At 47.0% G+C, this 21,060-nt stretch overlaps 2 protein-coding genes across 8 annotated transcripts in view; both read right to left on the bottom strand.

Moving 5' to 3' along the window:
• The window catches only part of LOC123992994, a 38,157-nt gene extending 23,031 nt beyond the window's left edge, over positions 1 to 15,126 (bottom strand). Inside the window, exon 1 of one of the 2 annotated variants that reach the window (XM_046294714.1) lies at positions 14,747 to 15,126. The gene's annotated coding sequence lies outside the window, so the exon portion shown is untranslated. The remainder of the gene's footprint in view (positions 1 to 14,746) is intronic. The other variant, XM_046294715.1, reaches the window with a different exon arrangement.
• A 2,622-nt stretch (positions 15,127 to 17,748) lies between these two features.
• The window catches only part of LOC123992993 (pleckstrin homology domain-containing family G member 3-like), a 61,695-nt gene continuing 58,383 nt past the window's right edge, over positions 17,749 to 21,060 (bottom strand). For all 6 annotated transcript variants that reach the window (XM_046294707.1, XM_046294709.1, XM_046294708.1 and 3 more), the window contains one exon: positions 17,749 to 18,390. In XM_046294707.1, coding sequence (XP_046150663.1) covers positions 17,763 to 18,390 — 628 coding nt within the window. In that variant the 3' untranslated portion in view covers positions 17,749 to 17,762. The remainder of the gene's footprint in view (positions 18,391 to 21,060) is intronic.

Here is a 21,060-nt window from a genome sequence, read left to right as displayed (position 1 = left end):
CACAGGAGACATGGAAGACAGGATGGACGCGACGAAGATGTCGCGGAAGAAGCAGTCGCACAGCGACAGGATTGACGACCTGGGAGACACGGAATGGACCAATGAACCGTGGAGTCAACTTACGAGAAGCTGTCGTAAGGGGAAGGTTACGAGTGGAAAGCCACACTCTCTGGCCGCAACAATACCTAGGACTCTTAATCCTACGTTTATTGGCGGCTCTCACAGTCTGTGCCCTGTAACGGCAAAGTGCAGACCTCACCCTCCTCCAGGTGCGCTCACAACGTTGGACAAACGCTTGAGCGGAGGGAACGCTGGACTCGGCAAGCTGGGATAAGAACAGAGGAGGCTGGTAACCCAGACTACTCTGAAACGGAGATAACCCGGTAGCAGACGAAGGAAGCGAGTTGTGAGCGTATTCTGCCCAGGGGAGCTGTTCTGCCCAAGACGCAGGGTTTCTAAAAGAAAGGCTGCGTAGTATGCGACCAATCGTCTGATTGGCCCTTTCTGCTTGACCGTTAGACTGGGGATGAAACCCGGAAGAGAGACTGACGGACGCACCAATCAAACGACAGAACTCCCTCCAAAACTGTGACGTGAATTGCGGACCTCTGTCTGAAACGGCGTCTAACGGGAGGCCATGAATTCTGAACACATTCTCGATGATGATTTGTGGCGTCTCCTTAGCGGAAGGAAGCTTAGCGAGGGGAATGAAATGTGCCGCCTTAGAGAACCTATCGACAACCGTAAGAATCACAGTCTTCCCCGCAGACAAAGGCAGACCGGTAATGAAGTCTAAGGCGATGTGAGACCATGGTCGAGAAGGAATGGGAAGCGGTCTGAGACGACCGGCAGGAGGAGAGTTACCTGACTTAGTCTGCGCGCAGTCCGAACAAGCAGCCACGAAACGGCGCGTGTCACGCTCCTGAGTAGGCCACCAAAAGCGCTGGCGAATAGAAGCAAGAGTACCTCGAACGCCGGGATGACCAGCTAACTTGGCAGAGTGAGCCCACTGAAGAACAGCCAGACGAGTAGAAACAGGAACGAAAAGAAGGTTACTAGGACAAGCGCGCGGCGACGCAGTGTGCGTGAGTGCTTGCTTAACCTGTCTTTCAATTCCCCAGACTGTCAACCCGACAACACGCCCATAAGGAAGAATCCCCTCGGGATCAGTAGAAGCCACAGAAGAACTAAAGAGACGGGATAAGGCATCAGGCTTGGTGTTCTTACTACCCGGACGGTAAGAAATCACAAACTCGAAACGAGCGAAAAACAACGCCCAACGAGCTTGACGTGCATTAAGTCGTTTGGCAGAACGGATGTACTCAAGGTTCTTATGGTCTGTCCAAACGACAAAAGGAACGGTCGCCCCTCCAACCACTGTCGCCATTCGCCTAGGGCTAAGCGGATGGCGAGCAGTTCGCGGTTACCCACATCATAGTTGCGTTCCGATGGCGACAGGCGATGAGAAAAATAAGCGCAAGGATGAACCTTATCGTCAGACTGGAAGCGCTGGGAGAGAATGGCTCCCACGCCTACCTCTGAAGCGTCAACCTCGACAATGAATTGTTTAGTGACGTCAGGAGTAACGAGGATAGGAGCGGACGTAAAACGTTTCTTGAGAAGATCAAAAGCTCCCTGGGCGGAACCGGACCACTTAAAACACGTCTTGACAGAAGTAAGAGCTGTGAGAGGGGCAGCAACTTGACCGAAATTACGAATTAAACGCCGATAGAAATTAGCGAAACCTAGAAAGCGCTGCAACTCGACACGTGACCTTGGAACGGGCCAATCACTGACAGCCTGGACCTTAGCGGGATCCATCTGAATGCCTTCAGCGGAAATAACGGAACCGAGAAAAGTGACGGAGGAGACATGAAAAGAGCACTTCTCAGCCTTCACGTAGAGACAATTCTCTAAAAGGCGCTGGAGTACACGTCGAACGTGCTGAACATGAATCTCATCTTTAACCTCTGCGTGGAGTCCCTCCAGAAAACGAGCGAGCAGCGCCGGCTCGTTCCAGTCACTAGAGGCAGCAAGAGTGCGAAACTCTATAGAGTAATCCGTTATGGATCGATCACCTTGACATAGGGAAGCCAGGGCCCTAGAAGCCTCCCTACCAAAAACTGAACGATCAAAAACCCGAATCATCTCCTCTTTAAAGTTCAGGTAATTGTTAGAACAATCAGCCCTTGCCTCCCAGATAGCTGTGCCCCACTCTCGAGCCCGACCAGTAAGGAGTGATATGACGTAAGCAACCCGAGCTCTCTCTCTAGAGTATGTGTTGGGTTGGAGAGAGAACACAATATCACACTGGGTGAGAAAGGAGCGGCACTCCGTGGGCTGCCCGGAGTAACAAGGTGGGTTATTAACCCTAGGTTCCGGAGGCTCGGCAGACCAGGAAGTAGCAGGTGGCACGAGACAAAGACTCTGGAACTGTCCAGAGAGGTCGGAAACCTGAGCGGCCAGGTTCTCAACGGCATGACGAGCAGCAGACAATTCCTGCTCGTGTCTGCCGAGCATGGCTCCTTGGATCTCGACGGCAGTGTTACGAGAATCTGTAGTCGCTGGGTCCATTCTTGGTCGGATCCTTCTGTTATGCAGGTGAATGAGGACCCAAAAGCGACTTGGCGAAAACAGAGTCTTTATTCCAGTAAAGGAAATAGGCAATACTCCTGGACAATCAGAGCAGAAAACAAAACATAAAAAACTTAATTCCACTCGTAGTGACGAGGACAGACTGGAGACTCGACCATTAACTGCAGGTTGCCTCGGGAAGGCACCGACCGTAGCAGACTCAGACACCTGCTCACACGCAGCATCTGAGGGAAACAAGACACGACAGGGCGAGACAAAGACACAGCACGGCGAACAATATACAAGGATCCGACAGGACAGAAACGGAAAACAAGGGGAGAAATAGGGACTCTAATCAGAGGACAAGATAGGGAACAGGTGTGAAAAGACTAAATGATTGAGTAGGAGAATGAGGAACAGCTGGGAGCAGGAACGGAACGATAGAGAGGAGAGAGGGAGGGAGAGAGAAAAAAGGAACGAACCTAATAAGACCAGCAGGGGGAAACGAACAGAAGGGAAAGCATAATGACAAGACAATATAAGACAAAACATGACAGATGCTCCAGATACTCAACTAGTCTATTGCTTTTTTAATTAGAACAACAGTTTTCAGATGTGCAAAAAGGTTTTCAATTAGCCTTTTAAAATGATCAACTTGGATTAGCTAACACAACGTGCCATTGGAACACAGGATAATGGGTCTCTGTACACCTATGTAGATATTCCACAATAATCTGCCCTTTCCAGATACAATAGTCAAGTACAACTGTATTTCCAGCTACAATAGTCAATGTCTACACTGTATTTCTGATGAATTTGATGCTATTTTAATGGACAAAAAATGTGCTTTACTTTAAAAACAAGGACATTTCTAACTGACCCCAAACTTTTGAACGGTAGTGTACATATTAACTCAATTACCTTGACTAATCTGTCCCCCTGCACATTGACTCGGTTCCGGTACCCCCTGTATACAGCCTTGTTATTGTTATTTTATTATTTCTATTACTTTATTTAGTAAATATTTTCTTAACTCTTATTTTTCTTTAAACTGCATTGTTGGTTAGGGGCTTGTAAATAAGCATTTCACGGTAAGGTCTACACAGTGGCGACCTGTCATTCAGGGCTGTTTTGAGCCCCACCTGTTTAGCAAAACTATGTACAGTACCAGTCAAAAGTTTGGACAAACCTACTCATTCCAGGGTCTTTCTTTATTTTTACTATTTACTAAATTTTTAAATAATAGCGAAGACATCAAAACTATGAAATAAAACATGTGGAATCATGTAGTAAACAAAAAAGGGTTAAACAAATCAAAATATTTTTAATATTTGAGATTCTTCAAAGTAGCCACCCTTTGCATTGATGACAGCTTTGCCCACTCTTGGCAAAAAAATATAAAATAATTGTTGCCTGTTTGGACGTTGCAGGTGTTTCAGCCTAGCTCTGTGTTTTCTGTGGTGGTGAGGCAGCCACCGGAAAATATGGGGCGTAGGGGTTGGTAATGTTCTCTAATTGTGCCATGATTGCAGTGTTCTGTCACTCATGGGGACAATACGTCACTGCAAAATCTACGGGGAGAGTTCGAAAATTCAAGCCCCTTTTGGTGCTGCCATAGAGTTACATTAGAAGTGTCCATCCAAGAAGGCTCAAGGTCATTGGCCACAGATAAAATTACGTCATGTTATATCTATCGTATGTCACGACTTCCGCCGAAGTTGGCTCCCCTGCCTGTTCGGGCGGTGCTCGGCGGTCGTCGTCACCGTCCTACTAGCCACTACCGATCCCTTTTTCGTTTGTCTGTTGGTTTTATCTTATTAGTTTCACCTGTGTGTATTTTAGTTTAATTTGCGTCCTTATATATAGTAGGTTGTCCCGCCCTTGTTTTGTGCGGGATTGTTTTTTGTTACTCTGTCGTATGGTGGTTTTCGTATGTGTATTCTATTCTACTATTTGGTCCTGTGTTTGGGCTGGTCAATTGTATGCGCCCTGTATGTTGGCGTGACCGTTTTTTTGCGCCGGAGAATAAATTGACGATCTACTGAACCCTGCTCTCTGCGCCTGATTCCACCCACCACTCCTAGTATCCCGTGACAGAAACCCGCACCGACAATGGAATCAGCAGGAGCAGCCGCGTCTCCTCTCCCATCGATGGAGGAGAGGGTCCTCCATCACACCAGCGTGCTTCACAGGATTGGTTCGGCCATGGACCAAATGATGGAGAGGATGGATCGATGGGAGAGGAGTGGCCAGCACCCCCTCCTTCAGCACCTCCTGTTCCTGCAACCACATCTGGCTCCGGGGCTCTTCGGCTGACGCTCCCACGGGAGTATGATGGAACGGCGGCTGGGTGTCAGGGTTTCCTTCTCTAACTGGAACTGTACCTGGCTACCGTGCGTCCTGCCCCTCCGGAGAGGAGAGTGTGAGCGCCCTCGTCTCCTGTTTGACTGGGCGAGCCCTCGAGTGGGCCAACGCAGTGTGGAATGGTCTGGACTCGGCGAGGGATAATTACCCAGAGTTCACCTGCCGATTCCGAGCTGTGTTTGACCATCCACCACAGGGTCGGGCGGCGGGTGAACGTTTGTTCCACCTGTGTCAGGAGACGAGGAGCGTACAGGACTTTGCCCTGGAGTTCAGGACCTTGGCCGCAGGAGCAGGGTGGAACGACAGTGCCTTGATAGATAATTTCTGATGCAGTCTCAGGGAGGACGTCCGCAGGGAGCTAGCATGTCGGGACACCACCCTAACACTGGATGAAGTCATTGACTTGGCTATCCGTCTCGACAACCTGCTGGCTGCCCGCGGGGGTTCGGATCAGGTCATGTCGTTTCCACTTCCCAGCCCTCCTGCCCCTATCCCTATGGAGTTATGAGTGGCGGATTCGAGGGGGACCGGAGGAGGAGTGTCCTCCTGCACCAGTTGTGGTCGGCGAGGGCACATGGCCGACCGGTGCTGGAGGAACACGTCTGGGAGTCGGGAGGGCAGGCGGAGCACTACTTGATCACCCCAGGTGAGTAAGCACCAGACTCACCCAGAGCTTCCTGTCGGTCATATGTATGTGTTGACTTCTTCCCCTGGGTTTTTTCCCTCTCTACAGCATAAGGTGCTAGTCGATTCAGGCGCAGCCGGGAATTTCATGGATCGTGGGCTCGCGTTAAGGCTAGGGATTCCCCTGGTGTCATTAGATCTACCTTTCCCCATGCACTCCTTAGATAGCCGACCATTAGGGTCAGGAATGGTTAGGGAGGCTACGGTACCGCTGGACATGGTAATGCAGGGGGATCATAAGGAGCAGATTAGTCTGTTCCTTATAGATTCACCTGCGTTTCCAGTGGTGTTGGGAATTCCCTGGCTAGCTCAACACAACCCGGTGATTTCCTGGCGACAGGGAGCTCTTAAGTGGTGGTCAGAGGAGGGTTCAGGCAGGTGCATAGGAGTTGCCATTGGTGCGACTACGGTGGAGAATCCAGACCAGGTTTCCACCATGCGCATTCCCTGTAAATATGCCGAGTAAAAAGAGGGCGACCCAATTACCACCCCATCGTCGAGAGGACTGCGCGATAAACCTTCTGGAGAACGCTGCACTTCCCAGGAGTCGCGTGTATCCATTGTCCCAGGAGGAGACAGTAGCGATGGAAACATATGTTGCTGAATCGCTGGGACAGGTGTACATTCGGCCCTCCGCATCACCCGTCTCCTCGAGCTTCTTTTTTTGTGAAGAAAGATGGAGGTCTGTGTCCGTGCATTGATTATAGAGGTCTAAATTCCACCACAGTAGGGTTTAGTTACCCACTACCTCTCATCGCTACGGCAGTGGAATCATTTCACGGGGCGCGCTTCTTCACAAAACTGGACCTGAGGAGCGCGTATAATCTGGTACGTATCCGGGGAGGAGATGTGTGGAAAACCGCATTTAGTACTACATCTGGTCATTATGAGTACCGCGTCACGCCATATGGGTTGAAGAATGCTCCAGCCGTCTTCCAATCCTTCGTAGATGAGATTCTCCGAGACCTGCTCGGGCAGGGAGTGGTAGTGTACATCGATGACATCTTGATCTATTCTGCCACACGCGCGGCGCATGTGTCTCTGGTGCGTAAGGTACTTGGGCGACTGCTGGAGCATGACCTGTATTGCAAGGCGAAGAAATGTGAGTTTTTCAAACAGTCCGTTTCCTTCCTGGGGTATCGTATTTCCACCTCCGCAGTGGTGATGGAGGATGACCGCGTTACAGCTGTGCGTAATTGGCCGACTCCGACCACGGTGAAAGAAGTGCAGCGGTTTTTAGGGTTTGCCAATTACTACCGGAGGTTTATCCGGGGTTTTGGTCAGGTGGCTGCTCCCATCACCTCACTGCTGAAGGGAGGACCGGTGCGCTTGTGTTGGTCAGCGGAGGCGGGCAGAGCTTTCAGTCGTTTGAAAGAGCTGTTCACCAATGCGCCCGTGTTGGCGCATCCGAACCCCTCTTTAGCGTTCATAGTGGAGGTGGATGCGTCCGAGGCGGGTGTCGGGGCCGTGCTGTCCCAGCGCTCGGGCATGCCACCCAAGCTCCGCCCGTGTGCTTTCTTTTCGAGCAAGCTCAGTCCAGCGGAGCGAAACTATGACGTGGGTGACCGGGAGTTGTTAGCTGTAGTCAAGGCTCTGAAGGTTTGGAGACATTGGCTTGGAGGGACGAAACACCCTTTTCTCATCTGGACTGACCATCGTAATCTCGAGTATGTCCGGGTAGCGAGGAGACTAAATCCACGTCAGGCTAGATGGGCCATGTTTTTCACCAGGTTTCGGTTTACCATCTCATACCGGCCAGGCTCCCAAAACACCAAAGCCGACGCGCTGTCCCACCTCTATGATACCGAGGAGCGGTCCGTTGAGCCAACTCCTATCATTCCACTGTCATGTCTCGTGGCACCGGTGGTATGGGAGGTGGACGCGGAGATAGAGACGGCCTCACGGTTAGAGCCGGCCCCCCCTAACTGTCCAGTGGGGACTCAGTACGTGCCGAGGGGGGTCCGGGATAAGCTGATCCGGTGGGCTCATGCTCTCCCCTCCTCGGGTCATCCTGGCATCGAGAGGACAGTGCGGAGTCTTAGAGGGTGATACTGGTGGCCCACGCTGGCTAAAGACGTGATATTTTATGTCTCCTCCTGCTCAGTGTGTGCTCAGAGCAAGGCTCCTCGGCACCTGCCTAGAGGGAAGTTACAACCCCTCCCTGTTCCACAATGGCCGTAGACACACTTATCGATGGACTTTCTTACCGACCTTCCCCCATCCCAGGGAAGTACTACGATCCTGGTCGTTGTGGATCGGTTTTCTAAGTCCTGTTGTCTCATCCCGTTGCCCGGACTCCCTACGGCCCTGCAGACTGCGGAGGCCTTGTTTACCCATGTCTTCCGGCACTATGGACTGGGGGTCTCGGTCAGCTTAACCTCAGGTTTTCACCCCGAGAGTAATGGGCAGGTGGAGCGGGTAAACCAGGATGTGAACCAGGATGTGGGCAGGTTTCTGCGGTCCTATTGCCGGGACCAGCCTGGTGAGTGGGCATGGTATGTTCCTTGGGCTGAATTCTCTCAGAACTCCCTACGCCACTCCTCTACTAACGTGTCCCCTTTTGAGTGTGTGTTGGGTTACCAGCCGGTCCTGGCCCCATGGCATCAGAGCCAGACCGAGGCTCCTGTAGTGGAGGAAAGGGTACAACGCTCCAAGGACACCTGGAAAGCCGTTCAGGATTCACTAAGGTTAGCGGGAGAACGGCAGAAGAGGAGCGCTGACCAGCACCGCAGTGAGGCCCCCATGTTTGCACCGGGGGACAGGGTCTGGCTCTCGACCCGAAACCTGTCCCTCCGCCTACCCTGTCGGAAGCTGGGGCCGCAGTGTGTGGGGCCGTTCAAAGTCCTGAGGAGAATAAACAAGGTGTGTTCACAGTTACAACTTCCTAGGTATTACCGTATCAACCCCTCGTTTCATGTGTCTCTCCTCAGGCCGGTGGTGGCTGGTCCCCTGCAAGAAGGTGAGGTGCCTGAGGTCCCTCTGGACATCGATGGGACCCCGGCATACACGGTTCGGGGCATTCTGGATTCGAGACACTGGGTGGGGGGCCTACAGTACCTTGTGGACTGGGAGGGGTATGGTCCGGAGGAGAGATGCTGGGTTACATTTACATTACATGAATGCCAACTGCAGCGTCTAAAGGAAACCTGGAACCATCCCTACGGTGAAGCATGGTGGTGGCAGCATCATGCTGTGGGGATGTTTGGATGGGGAGACTACGTAGGATTGAGGGAAAGGTGAACGGAGCAAAGTACAGAGAGATCCTTGATGAAAACCTGCTCCAGAGCGCTCAGGACCTCAGATTGGAGTGAAGGTTCACCTTCCAACAGGACAACGACCCTAAGCACACAGCCAAGACAACAGAGGAGTGGCTTTTGGACAAGTCTCTGAATGTCTTTGAGTGGCCCAGCCAGAGCCCGGACTTGAACCCGATCAAACATCTCTGGAGAGACCTGAAAATAGCTCTGCAGCGAAGCTTCCAATCCAATCTGACAGAGTTTGAGAGGATCTGCAGAGAAGAATGGGAGAAACTCCTCAAATACAGGTGTGCCAAGCTTGTAGTGTCATACCCAATAAGACTTGCAGCTGTAATCGCTGCCAAAGGTGCTTCAACAAAGTACTGAATAAAGGGTCTGAATACTTATAGAAATGTAATATTTCTGTTTTAAAATTTTACATGGGGTATTGTGTGTAGATTGATGAGGAAAAAAGCCTACTTAATCCATTTTATAATAAGGCTGTAACATAACAAAATGTGGAAACAGTCAAGGGGTCTGAATACTTTCCAAATGCACTTCTATGTTTCAAAGGTGCTGAACAAATAGTTATATTGACTACGTCCATCCTAGCTCGCTCATTAATATCTTCATTGAAATTACGGATGGCCTCTTATTCGTGGAGACATTGTTAATGTTGTAAATTACTATTGTAGCTGGAAACGGCTGATTTTTACGTCACCTGCCTTCTAGGAGTCACTGAACTGGATCGTTACCACCAAGCCCGGACTGCCTTGTCTCATTACTTATACCTGGTTCCCATTTCCCCTGATTAGTATGTGCATATAGGTGCCCTCTGTCCCCCCCCCCTTGTCCTTGTCGGTTATTGTTCCATGTCTGTTGGTCTTGTGAGCACCTGTGCTCTGTTTCGGCTTTAGTACTACGCGTTATTGTGCTCTTGTTATTATGGATCTCGCCCTGTGTATATATATTCCTTGTTTACACCTCGCTCTTTGCTTGGGTTACAGCCTTGTGTAATATATTTTACGTGTTTGTTTTTGGCTTCGTCCCCGTCATATTCCATCTTGGATGAAGTAAATATTTCATATTCCTGCGTCTCCTATAATTTATACAACGTGACAGTGTCCTACAATTCTAAATCAAATAACTAAATTAATAAATAAACACATAACCATCTAATAATAAAACTGGCCCCATCTAATAAGCTGGGGCCAGTTGTACTGTTAGAGGGGCCAGTTACATGAGACGTTATTGTTGTCATATCGTTTTCTTCACTGCATTGCAGGCATTAGTTATGTAAAAATGATTTCATACTCCACATTTAGGGGGTCCAAAATTGTTGTCACAGGGGCACTTCTACCACTCAATACAATACACATTTATAACCGTCACCAGTCTTAATTTTCGCTGCATTAAATTACAGGTCACTCTTTATGTTAGCTAGCGGTTAACTGATTGCTAGCTAGCTACAGTAACATCAATCAGTGTTTGCAGCTATTTGAATTTGAGACAATGAGAGAAGCTAGCAATGCAATGTAGTGTTCCTTAGCTGGCAAGGTAACAGGGGGTTTGTGACTACCGTCTGAATGGCACCCAATGCACGTAACAAACGTGAGGTTAATCCAGTCCAACAGTGGCACAGCCACGGCAGGACCAGGTGTCAACCTTGTTGCCAGCTGCACCAATATAGGGGACAGTGGCACAGCATGACAGTGGCACAGCATTGTCCAGATACCTCAGTGATGGTACAAAACCATATCAGCCACACCCACAATTTATAGAACCGCAAACTCTTGCCAACAGAGTGTTGAGGTTTCAAGAGAGATGGTTTTGTGATTTCCCCCTACATTATAATCCATCAATGAAAGGAGTGTTGTGTTTTCACTGTAGCCAAGGGTTTTCAAGCCAGCCATCTTTTGGCCAAAGAGCTGGATGCTGCCTTCATTAGTGCAGGATTTAGGAACTGGAGAAAAGCCATTGTAAAATTCACAGCCCATCAAAACTGCCAAACCCACCGCCACTGTGTAACTAACAGCACACCAGCTAAATCCAATCGGTGTCCAGTTATCCAGCGCGTGGGGTAAACAGCAGAAATGACGAAAGCTACCTTGCACTGTATGAGAAAGCAACAACATTGATTGAATCCATTGAGACACACTCAAGACGATTTGCTGGCAAAGCAGTGGATCACTATAGGGCAGAATTTGTTTAAGTGTTGGATGGTGTGGAGGTTCAGTTTGGCGACCGTTTTGACCAGGACAGTCTAAACATTCTGCAAAAGTTAGAAAGAGTGCTTCTCACGGGAGAGTTATATGAGTCTCTAGATCAGTACCCAGAGCTGAACATGGATTCTCTTTCAGTGCAGTTGCCTCTCTTTCGCAACAAATACCACAAGTACCCCTGTAGAGAGGAGAGTGGAGAGGCAGCAGAGGTCCTCAGGAGGCTTCCAGTGGAGGTGCAGGGGTCAGATTTTTGTCTGTAATGTACATAAAGACAGGCTGGACAGTCTTGGGGGAAATATCTGCCAGCAATTTGTTGGACCCATTGAAACCCTCAAACATATGTTCGGTTGTTTTGTTCAGTAGTGTGTATAACAGTGGTTCTCAACCTTTTTTGAGTACTGGAACCCCTGCATATTTTGAGGCAAGGTTTTGAGTGGTTGTCAGGGACCTCCACCCCCTCTATATTATATGGAAAGTTACTGGAATCCTTGTGCTGCTGAATAGTTCATTACACTTTTTTGTTTCATGGAACCATTGCCATTACACCAAATCAAATCAAATCCAATCAAATTGTATTTGTTTAGATGTTAATGCGAGTGTAGCGAAATGCTTGTGCTTCTAGTTCCGACAATGCAGTAATAACCAACAAGTAATCTAAATAACAATTCCAAAACTACTGTCTTATGCACAAAAGTGTAGGGGGATAAAGAATATGTACATAAAGATATATGAATGAGTGATAGGCAAGATACAGTAGATGGTATTGAGTACAGTATATACATATGAAATGAGTATGTAAACAAAGTGGCATAGTTAAAGTGGCTAGTGATACATGTATTACATAAAGATGCAGTAGATGATATAGAGTACAGTATATACGTATACATATGAGATGAATAAAGTAGGGTATGTAAACATTATATTAGGTAGCATTGTTTAAAGTGGCTAGTGATATATTTGACATCATTTCCCATCATTAAAGTGGCTGGATTTGAGTCAGTGTGTTGGCAGCAGCCACTCAATGTTAGTGGTGGCTGTTTAACAGTCTGATGGCCTTGAGATAGAAGCTGTTTTTCACTCTCTCGGTCACAGCTTTGATGCACCTGTACTGACCTCGCATTCTGGATGATAGCGGGGTGAACAGGCAGTGGCTCGGGTGGTTGTTGTCCTTGATGATCTTTATGGCCTTCCTGTAACATCGGGTGGTGTAGGTGTCCTGGAGAGCAGGTAGTTTGCCCCCGGTGATGCGTTGTGCAGACCTCATTACCCTCTGGAGAGCCTTACGGTTGTGGGCGGAGCAGTTGCCGTACCAGGCGGTGATACAGCCCGCCAGGATGCTCTCGATTGTGCATCTGTAGAAGTTTGTGAGTGCTTTTGGTGACAAGCCGAATTTCTTCAGCCTCCTGAGGTTGAAGAGGCGCTGCTGCGCCTTCTTCACGATGCTGTCTGTGTGGGTGGACCAATTCAGTTTGTCTGTGATGTGTATGCCGAGGAACTTAAAACTTGCTACCCTCTCCACTACTGTTCCATCGATGTGGATAGGGGGGTAGTCCCTCTGCTGTTTCCTGACATCCACAATCATCTCCTTAGTTTTGTTGACGTTGAGTGTGAGGTTATTTTCCTGACACCACACTCCGAGGTAATCAAGCCTACCACTGTTGTGTCGTCTGCAAACTTGATGATTGAGTTGGAGGCGTGCATGGCCACGCAGTCGTGGGTGAATAGGGAGTACAGGAGAGGGCTCAGAACGCACCCTTGTGGGGCCCCAGTGTTGAGGATCAGCGGGGTGGAGATGTTGTTGCCTACCCTCACCACCCGGGGTCCCCTAGGGGTCCACCTACCCTGTTTGAGAACCCCTGGTGTATAGAATGATATTTGTTATTTTGTTTAGTAGTTTTTAGTACATGACAGTACACTTACTAATTATTTATTTAAAATGCCATACTTTGTGTGACATACTTGTCCATAGCTGTTGTTTGAAGAGTTGAGAAACTGACTGAACAATAACTAAATATTTCTGAATTATATTTTGGTTGATTTGTTTGGGTTTTTCATTGAAGTAGTTCTCTCGCTTTTAGAACTGTACTTATTCGGAGCGTTTTTGTTCTTGTAAAGATGTTGTAATAGACTCGAACCAGTGGCACATATTTAATGAATATATAAATGAATGAGAAAAGTTAAATAAAAAGGTCCGTTCAACGCGGAGAGACCAACTTTGTGATGGTTCTCAATGGAGATTCTTTGAGATGAGACCGCACGACGTTCATTGTATTTATGAAAACTGCACCCATACAGTGTACAGTATCATTACCACCTACTGGCCTTTTTTGGTATTGCTGATTGTAAATACAAATACTTGCAAACATACTGGACTGATAAGGAACACTGCTATAACTATTTTTAGTATGAGTATTATAATGATTTAAACATTTGAACAAGTTGGGACAACCCTTCAGTTAACTACTGTACCTATCAATTATCCAATAGTAGTAATTATGGTTCCCCAATATACATTTAACATATTACAAAGTAGGCTGTGTTACATCACGACTTTTGGTGTCCCCCTCAGGAATTGCTCTTGAGAAAATGTCATGTAATTGTCCCCTCCAAATTTGATATCAGATTTTCGCCTCTGGTGCCAGAGCGCAGAATAACTGGAATTAGAACTGGAATAACGCAGAATAACTGGAATTCGAACTGGAATAACGCAGAATAACTGGAATTAGAACTGGAATAACACAGAATAACTGGAATTAGAACTGGAATAACGCAGAATAACTGTAAATAACTGGAATTTACGAACGCGCAACACCCGTTGAATATGACATTTGTTAGTAAAAACGTCACCAAAAAACGTAGCCTAATTAAATTGTTGGCAAGCTCAGGGTCAGAACGTCCAGGTCAACCCTACTACTCCGCGTGAGTGTCCAGTGTCAGCGTGCGCTCTGAACCCCCAGAGAGCGAAGCGAACGGACACTCTGAAAAGGTTCTGAATTTACGAGCACGATGTTATAATGAAATTGGCATAATGTAACAGTAGTGTACTAGGCAGGGAGGGGCGCGTCGCCCCTAACACAGTCATTCAACATATTACTACTTTATTAAAAATGATCGAAAACTTGTTTTATTTATCTTAAGGCTTTCCTGCTTGTATATTTTTTCAACATTTCAAAAAATGTGATACATTTACCAGAAAATCGTTTTGCTGAAATATCTCTAGAAGTTGTGAAGACAGGATAATCGGCACTAAATTGTAGTAGTGAAGAAAATCGATTTTCTGAGATCTTCCCGCAGCTTAGAAGCTAATATGATAGGTATGTAAGCAATGTCAGACATGGTCGTTATTGCACTTTGAACATTCACCTGAACGCGTGTGCAAAACCAGGGCTAAAATAAACACCATAGGATTCATGAAATCTATTTTTACGGGAAATTATTGCCTAGTTACTGTAAAATGACGTCAACGCGCGATTTATGCAAAGAAGATTGTTCCGTTTTTTCAGCGGCACTTGAGATAAAGAAGATTGTTCCGTTTTTTCAGCGGCACTTGAGATAAAGAAGATTGTTCCGTTTTTTCAGTGGCACTTGGGATAGGTACTCAAAAGAAATACAACATTATTCTCTATTTCAGTAGGCTACTGGTTCACACATATGGCGGTAACTTACCCGGACATGGTAAATCAGCTTGAAAGACTACTGAAGTTTGCACCGTTTGTAGGTACAAAGTGAAAACAAAAGTAATTCCGTCAAGAAGCAGATGACTTGACCTAGGATACTTTAAAATCCACAGTTGAAGTTCAAATTGTGTAGCTAATATCTGTAGTATATGTTCTGCAACAAAATCCTGAAATTTCAAATGCTCAGTTACACCCAAGAGTGTAGCCTAGAGAGTCCAACCCGAACACAACCCCAGTTCTTTATTAGTGATGTGCAGTTCGCGAACGATTTGTTCTTTTTGAACGCTACTTTTTATACTGACTCGAGAGTCACGAATCATTTTTCTCATTGAATCGTTCATTTTAGTCGTTCGTTTGACCTACTGTACGTGATTAATTCTACAGCAGGATTAATGACTCAAATTAACGAAATGAGTCGAAAGATTTGTTATTTTGTCTGAACGAGTAGAAAAGATCCGAGTCAGTAAAAAGAGCCGAACTTTCATTACTATTATTCATAATCATTCACCCACTTCCGATCGACCTTGACACAGGCACGACGACCACGTCCAGGGAACTATTTTCCTTCGGAAATGTAGACATGGAAAAATTGGCATTCAGTGTTAATAACTATGTTCTTCAGGATATTGACTAATCAATAATAATAGGTATACTTGGAAGATTTATACAGGAGACAGACAACATCAAAGGCTCTTTAATATTTTTATTATTATTGGAGTACAAATAACTGAAATACACATAAGTAATAGACACAGTAGTTGTTTTTTGAGTCTTTTGACCACAGGAGCTCACACAATTTCCAAACTGATATTTAAATACGGTACTTAAAAAAGTAGCTAGGTCTATACTATCAAAATGTAACATAGTAGCCTGAAGACACTGTGTTGTACAGCAATAAAAATGCATGTGAATGACTCACAACATTAATTTCCTTGCACTTTGTTTTCCCTGAAATTTGTTGCCCTTATTTTCCCTTATTTTCAGCTCTTATGTAATCAAATAAATCATATCTTTTTGAATCACTGATAAAACTATACAGGTTAGAACACATAGCGTCATGATTTAGTGTGAAATAAAACCTACCTTCACAGATACGTCTTAACTGCACACACAGCTGAGGACATTGTGCAAAATAAAGACATACAATTAAGTGCCAGAAATGCAGACAAAATAAGACTACTTCATAAATAAAAGAAAAATAATTGACAGTTTTGACCATGACAGCCACAAGCACAAACACAGGAGTTTGGTACACAATACATAGTTTTTTGTTTAACAGAATAAACCAAATCTATTTTGAAAGAACAAACAAGAACAAAAAGACTAATGAAAACAACACCGGGAAAAAGTCATTTGTCTGTGGGTTCAGTCAGTGTCCTGTTGGACAGTGATGTAGGTGGCCAGACGATGGTTCGTGGAGTTGGTTGCAGAATCCCTGACATTGTCAGATTGTCATCTGGAAGAACAGGTGATTCAGTCTACTGTCCAATTAAGTCTAATGTAATTCATTACCTTATGACCTGGAGTTATATCTCATAGGATCCCTATGAACACCACTGTTTCAGGGTAAAGTGCCTATTTAGACTTTCATTGAGGCATAAGGCATCTTGGAGGAGGGTCGCCCCCAGTTGCAGCCCCTCACAGCCTCTTGCAGTTCTGGGGAACAGGGAGGGTGAGGTTGCAGGCATTGATGCTGACCCTCCGTCTGCCCTGGCTGTCTACCACAGGGGCTAAGGTCTGGCTCAAGCTCACCTGGGTGTTGCTGAAGGAAGTGATTCGCCCACTGCCAGCAATCTGCAGGTTCACAGTGGTAGCATAGCTAGTCTTTAGAGTCCTTCTGGCTGCCTGCATTGAGGAGGCGTCCTCTGGCTCTGGCTCACTCCTGTGAGGGCACTGGATGGGTGCGCCCATGTCTGGGGCTGGGGAGGCCCGAGGCACATAGGCACAGATCAGGCGGCTCCGGCTACTGTCCTCCCCAAGGTCTGGGTCACCCCACTCATCCTGAGGCCAGACAGGGGAAGTCGGAGCGCTCCGGTCAGGGCTGTCTCCACTGTCATACTTGGTCAGGAGTTCTCGTACGTCGGGCCAGGCAATGCTGGTGAAGTGTTGCCCACTGTGGTTGCTCTTCCCAGGGACCAGTCTGACAGGGGACAAGGTGCAGGGGCTGAGGCAGGATGGGGAGCCACTGTTGGAGCCGCTGTAGGAGTCACTGTTAGAGTAGGATCCCCCTCGGGGACTCATCATCCCAGATTCCTGCTCCGCACCCACCGCCCTGCGCCTTCCGCTCTCTACCCATGACCTTCTCCCATTCCTGACTGGGCTGGGTGGTCGGTCAGCCAGGCTGAGGAAGGGCAGGCTGCTCCCCTTGGTCCTCCGCAGGTTCTGAGAAGGGGTTGGAGAGCATGAGGAGAAACCAGATGGGGGAGGGGAGGTGGTGCTGTAGCTTCTCTGAATGGAGGGGGAGGGGGATAAGCCACTTCTCCATGTGGGTGAGACTATGGAGGAGGAAGGGAATGCCAATTTGGCATGGCGTGGCTGAGGAGCGGCGACTCCCCACACATTGGCAGGAACCCCGATGGGCGGAGGGGAGGTAATACGAGGGGAGGTGATGCCTGAGGAGCAGGCTGAGGAGGTCCTGGGGAGCTCCAGGGAGAGGCCCAGGTGGTTGAAGGGGCTAGCCCCTCCTGCCCGGGTGCTTCTAGGGTTGGGGGGCTTGTTCATCAGAGGGCCTGTATGATTCTGGACAGGGGGTGGGGAGCAGATCCTGCTGAATGGACATGGGGAGGGAGAGGGGGACTGCACTCGTGAGCTGGGCTCCGAGGCAGAGAAGGGCCTTGCCACTCTGTTGGTAGTGTGAGCAGAACCACTCCAGTGAGAATCATGGGGATGGGGTATACTATTGGTACTCGCTAACGGTGGCTTCCGGTGATTCACGGCCAATCCTCCGTTAGTGGTGTTGTTGTTGTTGTTGCTATTTCCATTCAAACCAATATGACGTGGTTGGGCTAGGGCAACAGGCCTGGGCCGGGGGGGAGGCAGAGGAAGAGACGGTGTGATGCAGGCTGACTGGGGGGGCTGGGGGGACTGAGTGCTGGCTGCGGTATGGTGGGGGGGACAGGGCTGGGGATGGGGAAGGGCTGGAGCGAAGTGAAGTAGACCGGAGTGGGGAAGGGGGACTCAGAGGGGGGGCCACTAGGCCCAGAGGTGAGTTTGGGGGAGGGAGACCTCATCCTGAGTGGGGATGCAGTGGGAGCGGGAGCGGGAGCCAGAGGGGCTGGACTACCTGGGGAAGGGGTGGCCTGGTCCTGGAGACGAGCGTTGTTCTTGGCCAGACTCTGGCTGATGGACTGGCTGATGCAGAAGGCGGCCAGGGACTTGCTCAAGGCAGAAGGGCTAGGAGAGGAGCAGGGGAGTCCCCTGATTGGAGAGGGAGAGCGATGGTGGAGACTGGGGCTGAAGGCGGAGGGGGGCTTGGCATCCATGGGATGGCCGATACCTGGAGGCAGGGTGGCGGATCTCTCCAGTGAAGACTGGGAGGAAGGCTGTCTGATGGGGGACAACCCAGAGGCATGGATGGATGGGGCTGAAGGATCTTGGCCTGGCTCTCTGGACTTCAGTGTAGCAGGTGGTAGTCTATAACCAAAGGAAAGAGAAGAGGAAATGAATGGACGATTAATCAGTCCCTCCAGGATTCTGAGCATTTTTGATCAAAATCAACAATTTCACACATAATTTTTCGAGGGCTTGTAATTTTGACCAATCACTGTACTATATCATAATGTCATAAAACTGACCCATCAGCACAGTACAAAAAGAGGGCTAGGAATTTCAACCAATCACTGCATAATATGGTTCAATCAAGCCACACGTCAAAAAAAAAAAAATCCTCATCATTGAAATTGAATTCGACTAAATCATCAAATTTGACTAAATCACTGCATATTGCCATGCAAAATATCACATAAAATCCCTGCGAAATCCTGGAGGGACTGATTAATGCCACAACACTGGCTTGAGGAGAAGCAGGATTGAGAGGAGAGGACTGCAGGCAGCGATGGCTCAGTCTTGTGAATATAAACTACTTTGACAGTCCGTGTGTACTTTTATTTATACAATTCAGCTCTTAGCAGTGATGGACACAAAATAAAACTAAACAATTTCTATATTATTTTTATACAGCAAAACAGGAACCGTGGATAAGTTTACCACTCGATATAACCTCTAAAGCTGTGGACATTCAGGGGCCTTTTCACATACTTTGCATCGACAGTGCCTTCAGAAAGTATTCACACCCCTTGAATTTTTTCATATTATGTAGTGTTACAGCATGACTTTAAAATGGATTACATTTAGATTTTGGGACACTGGCCTATACACAATACCCCATAATGTCAAAGTAGAATGATGCTTTTAGAAATGTTTACAAATGAATACATTTTTAAAAGCTGAAATGTCTTGAGTTAATAAGTATTCATCCTCTTTGTTATGGCAAGCCTGAATAAGTTCAGAAGTAAACATGTCACATAATAAGTTGCATGGACTCTGTGTACAATAATAGTGTTTAACATGACTACCTCATATCTGTACCCCACACATTAAATGATCTGTAAGGTCTCTCAGTCTCTCAGTAAATTTCAAACACAGATTCAACCAGAAAGACCAGGGAGGTTCTCCAATGCCTCACAAAGAATGGCACCCATTGGTAAATGGATGTTTTTTTTAAAGCAGACATTGAATATGCCTTTGAGCATGGTGAAGTTAATTACACTTTGAATGGTGTATCAATACACCCCAGTCACTACAAAGATACAGGTGTAGTTCCTAACTCAGTTGCCGGAGAGGAAAGAAACCGCTCTGGGATTTCACCATGAGGCCAATGGGGATTTTAAAACAGTTACAGAGTTTATTGGCTGTGATAGAAGAAAACTGAGGATGGATCAACAACATTGTAGTTACTCCACAATTACTAACCTAAATGACAGAGTGAAAAGAAGGAAGTGTGTACAGAATAAAAAATATTCCAAAACATGCATCCTGTTTACAATTTTGAAAAAAATGGCTTAAAAATCAATGGCAATACTTGAAAATGGCTGTCTAGCCATGATCAACGACCAACTTGACAGAGTCTGAAGAAATTAAAAAAGAATAATTAGCAAATATTGTACAATCCAGGTGTGCAAAGCTCTTAGAGACTGACCCAGAAAGACTCACAGCTGTAATAGCTGGCAAAGATGATTATAACATGTATTGACACACCTACTCATTCCAGGGTTTTTCTTTATTTGTACTATTTTCTACATTGTAGAATAACAGAAGACATCAAAACGATGTAATAACACATATGGAATCATGTAGTAACCAAAAAAAAGTGTTAAATAAATCTAAATATATTTTAGATTTGAGATTCTCCACCCTTTGCCTTGATGACAGCTTTGCACACTCTTGGCATTCTCTGAACCAGCTTCATGAAGTAGTCACCTGTAATGCATTTTAATTAACAGGTGTGCCTTGTTAAAAGTTCATTTGTGGAATTTCTTTCCTTCTTAATGCGTTTGAACCATTTAGAACTTTGATTCTTTTTTAAAGTGCAGTTGCAAAAACCATCAAGCGCCATGATGAAACTGGCTGTCATGAGGACCATCACAGGAAAGGAAGACCCAGAGTTACCTCTGCTGCAGAGGATAAGTTCATTAGAGTTACCAGCCTCAGAAATTGCTGCCCAAATAAATGCTTCACAGAGTTCAAGTAACAGACACATCTAAATATCAACTGTTCAGAGGATACTGTGTGAATCAGGCCTTCATTGTCAAATTGCTGCAAAGAAACCATTACTAAAGGATACCATTACTAAAGGACACAAATAAGAAGAGACTTGCTTGGGCCAAGAAACACGAGCAATGGACATTAGACAGGTGGAAATCTGTCCTTTGGTCTGATGAGTCCAAATTTGAGATTTTTGGTTCTGCTGTGTCTTTGTGAGAAGCAGAGTAGGTGAACGGATAATCTCCACATGTGTGGTTCCCACCGTGAAGCATGGAGGAGGAGGTGTGATGGTGTGGGGGTGCTTTGCTTGTGACACTGTCAGTGATTTATTTAGAATTCAAGGCACACTTAACCAGCATGGCAGCATTCTGCAGCGATACGCCATCCCACCTGGTTTGTCCTTAGTGGGACTATCAGGACAATGACCCAACACACCTCCAGTCTGTGTAAGAGCTATTGGACCAAGAAGGAGAATGATGGAGTGCTGCATCGGATGACCTGGCCTCCACAATCACCTGACCTCAACCCAATTGAGATGGT

The sequence above is a fragment of the Oncorhynchus gorbuscha genome, linkage group LG13 (assembly GCF_021184085.1).
Source record: "Oncorhynchus gorbuscha isolate QuinsamMale2020 ecotype Even-year linkage group LG13, OgorEven_v1.0, whole genome shotgun sequence".
Lineage (NCBI taxonomy): Eukaryota > Metazoa > Chordata > Actinopteri > Salmoniformes > Salmonidae > Oncorhynchus > Oncorhynchus gorbuscha.
This window is presented reverse-complemented; position numbering and strand designations above follow the sequence as displayed.